Source organism: Neophocaena asiaeorientalis, unplaced genomic scaffold (assembly GCF_003031525.2).
Source record: "Neophocaena asiaeorientalis asiaeorientalis breed wild unplaced genomic scaffold, Neophocaena_asiaeorientalis_V1.1 scaffold182, whole genome shotgun sequence".
Classification (NCBI taxonomy): domain Eukaryota; kingdom Metazoa; phylum Chordata; class Mammalia; order Artiodactyla; family Phocoenidae; genus Neophocaena; species Neophocaena asiaeorientalis.
This window is the reverse complement of record NW_020174648.1, coordinates 401154-414905: the sequence shown is the minus strand read 5'-3', so window position 1 is coordinate 414905 and position 13752 is coordinate 401154. Positions and strand designations below refer to the sequence as shown.

Below are 13752 nucleotides of genomic sequence, written 5' to 3'. Positions count from 1 at the left end.
AGGACATGGAAGCAACCTAACGTCCATCAACAGAGGAATGGGTAAAGAAGATGTGGTACATATATATACAATGGAATATTACTCAGCCATAAAAAAGAATGAAATAATGCCATTTGCAATAACATGGATGGACCTAAAGATTGTCATACTGAGTGAAGTAAATCAGACAGAGAAGGACAAATATCGTATGATATTGCTTGTATGTGAAATCTAAAAAATTGGTACAAATGAACTTATTTACAAAACAGAAATAGAGTTACAGATGTAGAAAACAATCTTATGGTTACCAGGGGGGATTGACATGTACACCCTACTATATATAAAATAGATAGCTAATAAGTACCTACTGTATAGAACAGGGAACTCTACTCAATACTCTGTAATGACCTATATGGGAAAAGAATCTTAAAAAGAGTGGATATGTGTATATGTATAACTGATTTACTTTGCTGTACAGCAGAAAGTAGCACAACATTGTAAATCAACTATATTCCAATAAATTTTTTTTTTTAATTGCGTATTAAGGGGCTTCCCTGGTGGCGCAGTGGTTGAGAGTCCGCCTGCCGATGCAGGGGACACGGGTTTGTGTCCCAGTCCGGGACGATCCCACATGCAGCGGAGCAGCTGGGCCCATGAGCCATGGCCGCTGAGCCTGCGCGTCCGGAGCCTGGGCTCCGCAACGGGAGAGGCCACAACAGTGAGGCCCGCGTACCACAAAAAAAAAAAAAATAAGTAAAAAAAAAAATAAGTGCATATAAGAGTGTGAAATAGCAAGCACTCATACACTAGTGGTAAAGTATTAATTGTCGCAGTCTCTTTAGAGGATAATTTGGCAGCATATGTAAAAATTTTTTAGTACAATCACTTTGATTAAGCAATTTTATTTCTAAAAGTTTATCTTATAAACATACTTGTACATGGGTGCAAAGACATATATGAAAGGGGGGTATTCACCACTATTTTGTTTATAATAGCAAAATCCTAGGAACAGCTCAAATGTCTATCAGGAACTGTTTAAGAAAATAAATGACATTACCCCTATACAATGGAATACCATGAAGATATGAAAGTGAATGAGTGGAAGTAGGTATAGTACTTTGGAGAACTGTTTGGTAGTATCACCAAAACTGAATATAACTATGCTGTGTTGTTTCTACCTTTTGGCTAATGTGAGTTTTGCTGTTGTGAACATGCATATACATGGATTTGTTTGGGTACCCATTTTCAGTTTTTTCGGATATATACCTAGGAGTGGAATTGCTTAATTATATGATAATGCTTTTTAACCTTCTAAGGTACCACCAAATTGTTTTCCACAGAGGCTCCATCATTTTCTGTTTCCACCAGCAATTTATGAGGGTTCCATTTTCTCCACATTCCCATCAACACTTGTGATTTCCCTTTCTTTTTTCTTAATTATAGCCATCCTAGTGGGTTTGAAGTAGTATCTTGTTATGGTTTTGATTTGCATTTTTCTAATGACATTGACCATCTTTTCATGTGCTTATTGGCTATTTGTATATTTTCTTTGGAAAAAATATCTACCCAAGTCTTTGCCCATCTTTAAATTGAGTTGTCTTCTTATAGCTAAGTTACTAGAGTTCTTTATATATTCTGGATACTAGACCCTTATCAGATACATAATTTGCAAATATTTTCTCCCATTCTACAGATTGTCATTTTACTTTCTTGATAATGTCCTTTGATGCACAAAATTTTTTAACTTGGTGAAATCCAGTTTATCTGTTTTTGTTGTTGTGTTATTCATGCTTTTGGTGTCATATCTAAGACTTCCATTGCCAAATCCAAGGTCCTGAAGGTTTACCCTTATATTTTCTTCCAAGAGTTTTATGGTTTTAGCTCTTATATTTAGCTCGTTGATTCATTTTGAACTAATTTTTGTACATGCTGTGAAGTATGGATTCAACTTTATTCTTTTGCATGTGAGTATCCAAATGTCTCAGCACCATTTGTTGAAGAGAATATTCTTTTTCATTGAATAGTCTTGGTTCTCTTATTGAAAATCCATCAGCCATAGATGTAGAAGTTTATTTCTGAGCTCTCAATCTATTCTATTTGTCTATATATCTTTTTTTATGCCAGTACCACACTAATTTGTAGTACAGTTTGAAATCAGAAATTGTGAGTTCTCCAACTTTGTTCTTTTTTCAATATTGTTTTGGCTATCTGGGGCCTCTTACAATTCCATATGAATTTGAGTGTCGATATGACATTTCTGCAAAAAAAGGCCATTAGAATTTTTATATGGATTGTATTGAATCTGTAGAATACTTTGGGTAACATTGCCATTTGAACAAGTCTTCCAATCCATGAACATGGGATTTCTTTCAGCAGTGTTTTGTAATTTTCAATGTACAAGTCTTTCACCTCCTTGATTAGATTTATTCCTTGGTGTTCTATTCTTTTGTTTGCTGTTGTAATTGGAATTGTTTTCTTAATTTCATTTCAGATTGTTTATTGGTGGTTTATATAAGGACAACTGAATTTTGTGTGTTGATCTTTTTTTTTTTTGGCTGCGTTGGGTCTTCATTGCTACATGCGGGCTTTCTCTAGTTGCGGCGAGTGGGGGCTACTCTTACGGTGCTTGGGCTTCTCATTGTGGTGGCTTCTCTTATTGTGGATCACAGGCTCTAGGCGTGTGGGCTTCAATAGTTGTGGCACATGGGCTCAGTAGTTGTGGCTTTCAGGCTCTAGAGCACAGGCTCAGTAGTTGTGGTACACAGGCTTAGTTGCTTCATGGCATGTGGGATCTTCCTGGACCAGGGCTCGAACGTGTGTCCCCTGCATTGACAGGAGGATTCTTAACCACTGTGGCCCCAGGGAAGTCCCTTTGTGTTGCTCTTGTACTCTGCAACTTTGTTGATTTTATTAGCTCTAGTAGTTTAATTGTGTATTCTTTGGGATTTATACTTATTATTTTTGTTTCCTGACTGTTATAATATATATGTGGTCTTTGGTTGGGAATCAGGATGTAATACCATATATATATATTTTTATTTTCAACCTCCTAACTAATCTTCTTGCTACCATACTTGTTCCTTTGCAGTCTGTTCTTCACATGACAGCTAGAGTGGTCCTTTAAAATTATTAATCTGGTCATACCAATTATGTGAAAAACCTTTCATTAGCTTCATACATCTGAGTAAAAGCTTAAGTCTTGACAAAGTCCTACCTGATCTGCCTGTAGGTAACTTTTTGCCACTTTACCTCTCATTCATTCCAGTCATAGTGCCCTGGCCTTCTTCCTGTTCCTGAACTACACAAGGCTTATACCTATCTTAAGGCCCTTTGTACTTTCCCTCTACTTGGAGCCCTGTTCCTCCAGAGAGTCACATGATTGAGTCTCTATTTCCTTAAGGTTCCTGCAAATGTCATCTTCTGAGAAGTTTTCTTGACCACCCTACCTAAAATAGCACCTAACATTCTTTATCTCTTTACTTTTTTTCCTTCAAAATACTTAACTCACTATCTGACATTATACAGAATAGAAGTTGCCTGAAGACAGGTATTTTGTCTGTTGTTCATTACTGAATCTCCTGCTTTTAGAATGGTGTCACACATAATGGGCACCCAATAAATATTTGTCAAATTAATGAAAAAATGAATTTTCATCAAGTAAAAAGAAACTGATATATACTGAATATTCAAAAATGGGCCAAACGTACTGTTTTAGGCATTTAGTATATATTGTTCAGATTTAATCTTCTTAACAAACTTATGAGAATAGATATTCTCCCCATTGACCAACAAAGAAACTGAGACTTAGAAAAATTTAATAATTTGCCCTAGTAAATCTAGGATTTGAAATCTGGTCTGTAGTATTTGACTCCAAAGCAAAGGCTTTCTCTACCTTGTTATTTTTAAATTATCAAATGTGCTATGTGCTATAGAGAATACTAAGATAAATAATAAATGGTTATTTAAGTATATAAGATGTATATAATTAAATTTCAAATGAGTAGTGCTAACAGTAAATTTTATAGTTATTTGGAAAATTGAGAAATTGGTAGCCAAATTGAAGTGTTTGGTACAGAATAGGCTCAAAATGAAACATTGATTCAATAAATTTATGAACAGATGAGAATCTGGTTCTTAAGTAATAAGTAGAAATAGAATTGGTCAAAAGAAAGAGCAAGGCCATTTTAGGTACAGGGGACAGCATAAGCAAAATGAGTTTGTTAAAAGGATAATAAAATTTATCAGGAAATAAGAATTTAGGGGCACTATAAGTTTGGGAAACTTAATTGGAGAACAGAATGTGAAGAACTTGAATTGCGAGGCTGAAACATTTGAATGTTATAATTATTGGCGATCTATAGGATAGTAGTGATACTGAATGTTTGTATGGGCATATGAGCAATTGAATGTAGTAATTAAGAGTATGGGCTTTGGAGCAAAACTGTCTGAGTTAAAATCCTGGCTCTGCTTTATCCTAGCTTGGTAAACCTGAGCAAATTACTTAACCTCTCTGCTGTAGTTTTCTCATCAATCAAATGGAGATAATAGTTTTTAACTCACAGAGCCATTGTGAAGATTAGATGAATTGTTATATGTAAAAATACAATGCTTAGCACATAGTAAGCATTCTATAAATACTAATTATTGTCATTTATATGACATTTCAATTTTCATATTGCTTTCATACATACTCTTTCTTATAATTTTCATAGTAACGCTGTGAGCTAGGCATTACTATATCCAGTTCAGTGATGGACAAAACAAAGCCAAAGAAGTTGTGTCATGCCAGAAATCCCCAGCTGACAGAACTGATCTGATGGTTTTAAATTATTTCACCATGGACTAATATGCTGAAAGTCAAATTTTTCTGGTGGAATTTTGCAGAGTGAAATGAAGAAGAGAAAGAACCTCTAAGCAAGTTTATCAGGCTCTTGAGATAACCTAGGTTTACGTTTTATTTATTAAAAATTCTTATGCCAGGGTTATATCCTTGAGAATTAAGAGAAAGACAATTAATGGAGACATTATAAATTTTCTAACTAACCAATTAGTTGATATTCTTTCAGCTGTATTTAAACTTGAAACAGATAGAAGTATTTGGCCCTTGATAAGAATCTATCGTGGTGGCTTTCTTCTGATTGAATTCCTTTTTCTACTGGGCATCAACACGTATGGTTGGAGACAGGCTGGAGTAAATCATGTGCTCATCTTTGAACTTAATCCGAGAAGCAATTTGTCTCATCAGCATCTCTTTGAGGTAATCAAAGCAAGACATAAAATCCCATGGATATAGTTTACATTAGCCATATAGCTGGTTTAGTGGGTACTAAAATCTATTTTCTATTTGAAGAGGATTGTTGATATAATAATTAAACATTTTTCTTACCTCTGTTTTATTAAAGATTTTTTAAGTAATGGTAGAGATAAAAATAATTTTCTTTTTTTTTGTCTTTCCCATCCTTTATCAGATTGCTGGATTCCTCGGGATATTATGGTGCCTGAGCCTTCTGGCATGCTTCTTTGCTCCAGTTAGTGTCATCCCCACATATGTGTACCCACTTGTCCTTTATGGGTTTATGGTTTTCTTTCTCATCAACCCCACCAAAACTTTCTATTATAAATCCCGGTTTTGGCTGCTTAAATTGCTGGTAAGTCCAGAAATTTGTGTATCATTTTTAGAGTGGTATATTGGTCATTGGCTTCCTCCAGAATGAAAACAAAACTCCTGTATTGCACAACTTCAGAAGGCATGTTCACATTGTAGTCTAAATGAGTGGTACCCCAGCTCCAGGGGCAAATAATGCAGTATGGCGGGTACACCTGATGTTGTGCAGTAACAGTGGCCCTGGGAAAAGCACTCATGCATTTTTTCCTCCAAAATGGAATATGAAGTGTCAAGATATTGAAATGACTTTGCAAATTAATAATTCATAATTAATTACTTTAAAGATTAATCAACTGTGATAACATGTAGAATTTTCCCTTTTTTTAAGTGGTAAAACTATTACTTTCCTGTTAAATTGCTATAAGTAGTCAATGAAACATTTTTATTTTATGAAGTATTGGTTCTCTAAAAGCAGTAGGAATATCTTGTCAGATCACCAAGCTTAATTTGAGAAATTGACTTTATAAATTCCATTTCTTCTTCCACTTTACCTATTTCTTAATGATCTCAAAATCAAGCAGTCTCAGCATTAGGATATAGAATTTCCTGCAAAAATGGTAACTATATTTTTTGGGATATTGTAGATTGCTCTGGAAAGGAACTTCTGCTTACTTCCAAATTTAACCAGCTCTATTTTGAAAATCAATTGGGAATGCTTTCGTATAATTATTTCTTAGATTACAAATTACAACTAACAGTAGAGTGATGGTTAGTAATTAAATTGACCAATCTCCACAGACTTCCAGAATTCTCATAATTATTGTCTCACTTTTTTTTCACCTTATAAAGTATATTGCCTTGAAAACTATAGTTTTAATTTCTTTTTCCTTTTGTATGCCCCTTAGGTTTAGGATAATTTTTGTTGTTGTTCTTAGCAATATGCTCTCTTTAGCATTAACTAAAATTTTAAAATCTGAAGAAATAAAATATGACCTTCCAATTAAAAAAACATCGTAAGCAGTCAACAAATAAAAGCAGCCTATGTTCCAATGTAGGCAGGTATTTATAGCAATCTGAAAAACAAAATGGCCCAAATCTTGATTTTTTTCCCCCCAAAGTTAATTGTTCATTTATTTGTATTTCTTCTTTCTTCCACTAGGATTTTTATCACAAACTGAGAATCTCCCTCTTTTCCACCAACTTCATTCAATATAAATAAATAAATAAGCAAGCAAACAAGGAAGCAAATCATTCCCTTAAAGTATAGCACCACTAGGCCTAATTTTGAGTTTGAATTCTGAGTGTGGAACTTAGATGTTCAAGCATGTTTTAATAAGTTATACCATCACCTTTAATGTGTTTTGTCATCATCTAGAAAACATGCTTTTTAGATTTTTTTTTAAATTTAAGACAAAAGAAAAAATTGAGCTATTTTTTTCTCTTGAAATTTATACTAAAAAGAAATCATTTCCAGTTGTACAACAATATTAGATTACCTTTCTTATTTTGAGATTGTCATTTTATTTCTAGATTTTGTGGCATTTCTAAACTGTTATTTGCATAAAAAATGTTAATATTCTTCTGGTTACAAGGAAATAACTATAAGATTATAAACACCTATTTTTCCTTCCTAAATTATTGTGAAATCTCTATAAAGTTATTTTCAAATGAGATTTGAAAGACTTAGAAAACTCAGTTGTTAATATGATTGCATCATTACAATAACAAAATAATACAGCTGTGTACATTATGTGCTAAGTGAACATTTCCCCATTGCATCCTTCTTTGTTTAAATAGGAAGCGGGTATGATTCATGAATGACCAGTTATTCTTATTAGCAGAACGATTCCCCATTGAGTAGACATTTATCTGTGCATCTGTTGTGTGTTAATAAATGAGGACTGTTGATGGAATGGGTTGGCAGGGGTGTAATAAGAAATAAGAGAATAGTAAAATATACTCTCAGAAGCAGTGAAATACGGGAGCAAGCATTGTGATTTGGTATGTTTGTAATAATTGTAAATAGTAAAAATGTTATTTATAGAATATTTTACTATTAATTGACCTGTTGACTTATTTTAATTCAAATCTCACTGAGAAAATTTACCCTTAGAGTTATTTCTAGTGATTTAACAAGAACGTTTCTACCCTAGTTATGTTTTTCTGATACAGCTTTTCTTAAAGCTTCATCCTAAAGCAAACTGCATTTCCCTTTTTCTTTTTTTCTTTAATTTTTGGTGGAAAAGGAACATATGTCACTTGGCCATAGTGGTAGGCACTAGGCACCACTTATATTCATATTTAAATTTGAATCTATGGAATTGATATGTTACTCCTCTCCCCAAAAGAAGCTAAAAAAATTTTTTTAAGAAATTGATTTGTTTTGATATTAGTATTATAATGTCAGATTAATACAGTTTATTTACATTCATTAGGTCATATATCCTCTCTCCAGATCTGTATTTGTCCTACTTGGAAATCCAGTTAGGAAGCATAAACAATGCCTCAGATTTTCTAAACAAAAGTATCAAGTTATTCTTATAGAAGGCTGCATAAAGTTTTTAAATTAGAGTCTTTTGCTATATTATTTTGGAATTGGTTTTTCCAGTATTTTCTTTAGTTGTATAATAAAAGTTTTACACGTGTCTATTATAAGAATAGATTAGAGAAATGTTCTCATTTAATAATGTACTATTCTGGACATTTTATATGTATCAACTTATTTAATCCTTTTAATAAACCATGAGGTTGGAGCTACTGTTAATCCACAGTTTATAAATGAGGAAACCTAGGTTCAGGGAAGTTAAATAAGGTCACAAAGCCAGGATGTAATAGAGATGGGATATGAACCCAGGCGTTCTGGCTCCATAATCTGTGTTCTTAAACACTACCATTTAACAGTTAGACCTGGTGGTCACTTTATCTACATGTTTAACTTTGATTAGTGGATCACCTAACAGGAATCTTAAAATCAGATTTGGAAAGAATGTGATTATCCACAAGTAGAAATTAAGACTTCATCTCCTTAACTATTTATCTCCTTAACTTCATCATCTTAACTTAGAAGATGATAACATACATTCTTTGTAATAACTTGTTAGTGTTCTTTTTGTGTATGTGGGTAAAACATCAGATATCCAGGTTGTCTGTATCTTTCTTCATACAGTTACTCAGTGAATTGTTATCATTTTAATTTAAATCACAACAAAGTAGAAGTTGAAAGACCTTAGCCAGAATAAGAAAGGAAGGAGAATTCTCACTCAAAAAGGGGAATTCAGGGCTTCCCTGGTGGCGCGGTGGTTGAGAATCTGCCTGCCAATGCAGGGAACACGGGTTCGAGCCCTGGTCTGGGAAGATCCCGCATGCCGCGGAGCAACTGGGCCCGTGAGCCACAGCTACTGAGCCTGCGCGTCTGGAGCTTGTGCTCCACAACAAGAGAGGCTGCGACAGTGAGAGGCCCGCGTACCGCGATGAAGAGTGGCCCCCGCTCCCCGCAACTAGAGAAAGCCCACGCACAGAAACGAAGACCCAACACAGCCAAAAATAATAAATAAATAAATAAATTTTTTTTTAAAAAGGGGGCATTCAGATAAATCTAAGATGAATTTGACTATGTGTTAATGTCAGGGAGTTGAGTATGATCTGTTTATTTTCATTTCCACTCACCCTACCTCTGACCAAACTACTTGTTCCTTTCTTTGTATTTCCAGGGTATTTTGTATGCCTATCTGTAATAGCAGTTACCACATGGTACTGTCATTATTTCTTTAGGTATTTATTATTTGACCAAAGGGATTGTGGGTCTTTAAGGGTACAGGCCATGTTTTATTTATTTAGTACCTCCACAATGCCTGACATATAGTAAATACTTAATAATCTTTGTTAAATGTATGAATGACTATAATTATGTTCTTATCTTCATTAGTTGTCTTATACCAATATTTACCACTCCCTTCTTTCTTTCTTTTTTCATCTTCTCTCTTCTGTAAATTTTCCCTTCCTTCCAATTTTTATTTTATGTCACTCCTTTCCTTTTCTAGTGCATCCCTCTATCTCTTTGTTTCTTATTTAATACACTGTCCTCCCCTTCTGCTCTTACAGAGGTTTTCTGTAATAGCCAGGTTTTGAGGCTGGGTGTGGCAGGTTGTGACAGTAATGGTAGTCTGTCTAACGTCAGTGAGAAATGAGAAGTTTGCCCTAGGCTACCAGTTTCACAAAAGTCCATGACTAGACTGAGTAAGACTTCCTGATCCTTTGTTGTTATATCCTAAATTATTCTCTTGTTTGTCTCTTTGAATCTTTTAAATCCATTCTGTACCTAGAGTTTCTTAAAATATTATATAAACTGGTACCAGAACCTCTTTGTGCATAAATGATTAACATCTCAATCCCTAATAACCTCCTACCCCACCCTACCCTGAAAAAAAAGTTTGCTGTATCTGGAGCTTATGGTTGCAAATGGTAACATCTCATCTGGCTTACTGAACAACTTTCTGAAAGAGTAAGTGAGTGATCAGAGATTGAACCGTGGACATAAAATATATCAGCTCCAGAAAGTAATGTCTTAAAGCCTGTGTTGTGTCCTGTAAGACCCCTGGTCTAAATTCCAAAGCTCCAAGACAATACCTGTCATAGATAGTTGACACCCAGGATCGATTTGTAATATAGTCATTTATTATTTCCCTGAAATAATCAAGGGAATTATTTAGAGAAAGAATAGAAAGAACCAGCCACGTCTGAGAGACGAGAGCCATCGTCTCCCAGGCTGGATATGTCCATTAAATGAATATACCTAGATGGCAGGAGAGCTATAGCTTTAGACTCATTTTCTCAAAACTGTTGCTTAGCCAGAATTCCTCGTTTTAGGAGTCCATTTTCACCTGTGTAAGATAGAAAGGGTCTAACAGGGTGAGGAGGAAAGCTGCCTTCATCCCATCTTCACTTCACTCAAGGCCTTTCAAGGCAGTCTGTACAATTTGAGCTTATTTCTGATGATTAGTATCTAATTCTTTCTCTCTCTGCAATGCCAGGATTTTCCTTTGCAGTAGTAAACAGGCTTCCACAGGATAGAGTCAGGAGGAGTTATTGTTACAGGTCTTCTGTAAAATGGGGATATGGGTAACACCTAGCTCAGAATTGTTATAGTTAATGGATTATAAGAAATGCATTATGAGAAAAATACACAGAGTGGATTAGTGCTCAAGGCATGTAACCTGAATTTATTTATCATTATTTTTGTAACAGTGGGATGTGGGCTGATTTTTGTGGCATAATTTGAAGACAAATACAATTATCACCATGGCATTAGTGAAATGAAAGTGACTTTGGTTAGAGAATAATACATACTTCAGACGAGGCGCTATCCTCCCCTTCCTATCCTATGTAGGCAAAGAAAAGCTTTGTATTCAGTTAGCTAAAGTGGAAGAATATTCCAGAAATTATCATAGCACATGGGTCTCCAGCAAAATTTAATTTAGACTAACGCTAAATGTCCTCTCGGTGCATTTGTGCTATTCTCTCTGCTTTCCACTTCAGCTCTTCCCACCTCTCTGCTTTCTGTTTTCTGACTGTAGCTATTCCTGCCTTCCCCCTGCCCCACCCTTTTAATTCCTTTCTTAGTTGTCCATTCAACTCATTCCCTTCATTACTAATTCTCAACCTAGCCACTGTTGCCAGGTCCCTGTGTTTGTGATTGGTTCATTGGTTTCCATTTTATCAACTAAAGTAATCATGCTGCAGGGTCAGACATGAATTAGAGAAATTTAATATGAACTTTCTTGTTTCTGTGTTTTCTGATTTTTTTTCTTTCTCCCAGTTTCGAGTATTTACAGCCCCCTTCCATAAGGTAGGCTTTGCTGATTTCTGGCTGGCCGATCAGCTGAACAGCCTGTCAGTGATACTGATGGACCTGGAATATATGATCTGCTTCTACAGTTTTGAGCTCAAATGGGATGAAAGTGGGGGCCTGTTGCCAAATGATTCAGAAGGTAGGGTATGAGTGTGCATCCACACTACTGAACTGCCAGTGTAAACCAAGAAATACTGGGAATGATAACTGAGAAATTTAAGATCATCCAATAATATTACAAATTTAATTAAATGTACTTGGCACTCCTTTAGCAATCTCTTTATCTGATATAATTTGGCTCTTAAATTATATATTATAATTTTAGCTATTCATTTGCCAGGAGATTTACAACTTACACTTAAAGAATTCTAAAACTAAAAAACTTCTAATACATTGGTAATTAAATCACAGATGCTTTAGTGTCAACAATTGCTATCACAGTATTGCTTTACTATGATCAAAAATACTGATAATTTAGAAATTAGATCAAGTGCTTTGAGAAAGTCATAGATGTTTTTTAATTCTTCTTGGGGACCTTATTTTTCTTTTGGCTCTTTTTATCACTCTTTGTTTATGCCAGGTGTTCAAGTTACTAAGGAATTTTGCCTTAATGACAAAGACCAACTTTAGACAGATTATGTAACATCTGACTAACAAAAGTTAATGAAGCCAGTGCCAACACATTTTCATTGATGCCAGCAGATCACAATTCTATTGTATGTTGAACCACTCTGATACATTTCCAGAATTTGAAGAAAATTGATTTACGAACTCTATTCTTCTCATTTTAAAAGTATAAACTCTGCTGTTTGTTTTCTTTGTTCGTTTTATTTAAAGAACAAGAGTGTGAACAACCTATAGTGGGTATATTGTAGTGGTTTGGAGTTCATGAAATTGACTGGAGTCACCAGTGATATATATAGGTTTTCCAGATGTTTCAGAGCTAATTTTTTTCTCCTTGATTAGTGTACTCATCTTCTAATTGTCTTATAGTTTTATCACACTCCAAAGAAGGTGATTCCAGAATAGATAGTCAGAAATCTGAGCCGGCAGATTTTTCTAAGTTCCCACTGTGTATTTTACCTTCTCTTCTCAGCTTATCAACCACTAAAAAGTTTAAGAATATAATAATTGCAAAGAAAAAAGTGATTCTGAAACCCAGGTTCCTTGCTTTTATGGACTTCCTAGTGGTTACAATATATGACTCTAAATGATGTGAACAAGTTATTTTTTTTTAATTGTAGTCTTTTCTTTGAAATCTTCACAGAACCAGAAATTTGCCACAATTACTCATATGGTGTGCGGGCTATTGTTCAGTGCATTCCTGCTTGGCTTCGCTTTATCCAGTGCCTGCGCCGATACCGAGACACAAAAAGGGCCTTTCCTCATTTAGTTAATGCTGGGAAATACTCCACGACTTTCTTCACGGTGACGTTTGCAGCCCTTTACAGCACTCACAAAGGTATTCATTGATTGTGAAAAGATTTTTCAAAATGTAGATTTTCACCACTTGAATCTATTTCTTACTCTGGTTATCTTTCCATTTGTCATGCTTCTTTTTTTTCCATTGATGCTCCAGTCCCGTCAGGTATACTATTTTGTTCTTGAACACAATTTTAGTCTCATTCCAGTATTTACTAACAAGTACCGTTATAAAGAATCAAAGTCATCTGAAAGAAAAAGGATTTTGATAACGTTTGAAGTCCTGAATTTGTTTAATGGGTTCAATCCAAGACACCTTGGGTTTTCATTTGGTTTATTAGACTTCTTGTTCATTAATGAGGTTAGGAAATGCTAGGTGAAGAAGATTCCCTCTGGCAATCATGTATATTTTTAATCGCTTTCCTTCACCAAGTAGTAAGGATTGTTTCCAGCCTATTTAACTGCAAATTGAGTTCTCTGATCTCTCTAGTTTCTTATCTCCATGGCAACCAGTTATTATTTGAGACTGTTCTTCTGTTGGGAGGAGAAAAAGGCTTTTAGGTTCTGAGCCACATACAGGCACTCCTTTTGAATTTTTAACCGTCTCCTAAGAACTGTCAATCAAAGATCTCACTTCCTTTTACTAAAATGCCTTCCTTCTTTGTCTATTTAAATCAGTATCAGCCTACACCTTAGAGGCTGCACTCTCATCTGTGAGTGGTAAAGAAATGTTACCAATTGAAATTATTACAATTATTTTTAGATACTTTGATAAAAAGTTCTTTTTCTGTGATTTTTTTTTTTTGTTTAATTGAGATGCTGTATTTAGGAGCCTTAGCTAGTGCTCCAGAACTGCTGCTGTGTGTCTGATGGTCTTGAAAGATTAGGGTGGTTGTTT

At 34.8% G+C, this 13752-nt stretch overlaps 1 protein-coding gene across 1 annotated transcript in view; it reads left to right on the top strand.

Moving 5' to 3' along the window:
* The window catches only part of XPR1 (xenotropic and polytropic retrovirus receptor 1), a 191037-nt gene that overhangs the window by 137745 nt on the left and 39540 nt on the right, over positions 1–13752 (top strand). The window contains exons 8-11 of the mRNA XM_024758812.1: positions 5046–5236; positions 5448–5627; positions 11400–11571; positions 12700–12894. Of these exons, the coding sequence (XP_024614580.1) occupies positions 5046–5236; positions 5448–5627; positions 11400–11571; positions 12700–12894 (738 nt within the window). The remainder of the gene's footprint in view (positions 1–5045; positions 5237–5447; positions 5628–11399; positions 11572–12699; positions 12895–13752) is intronic.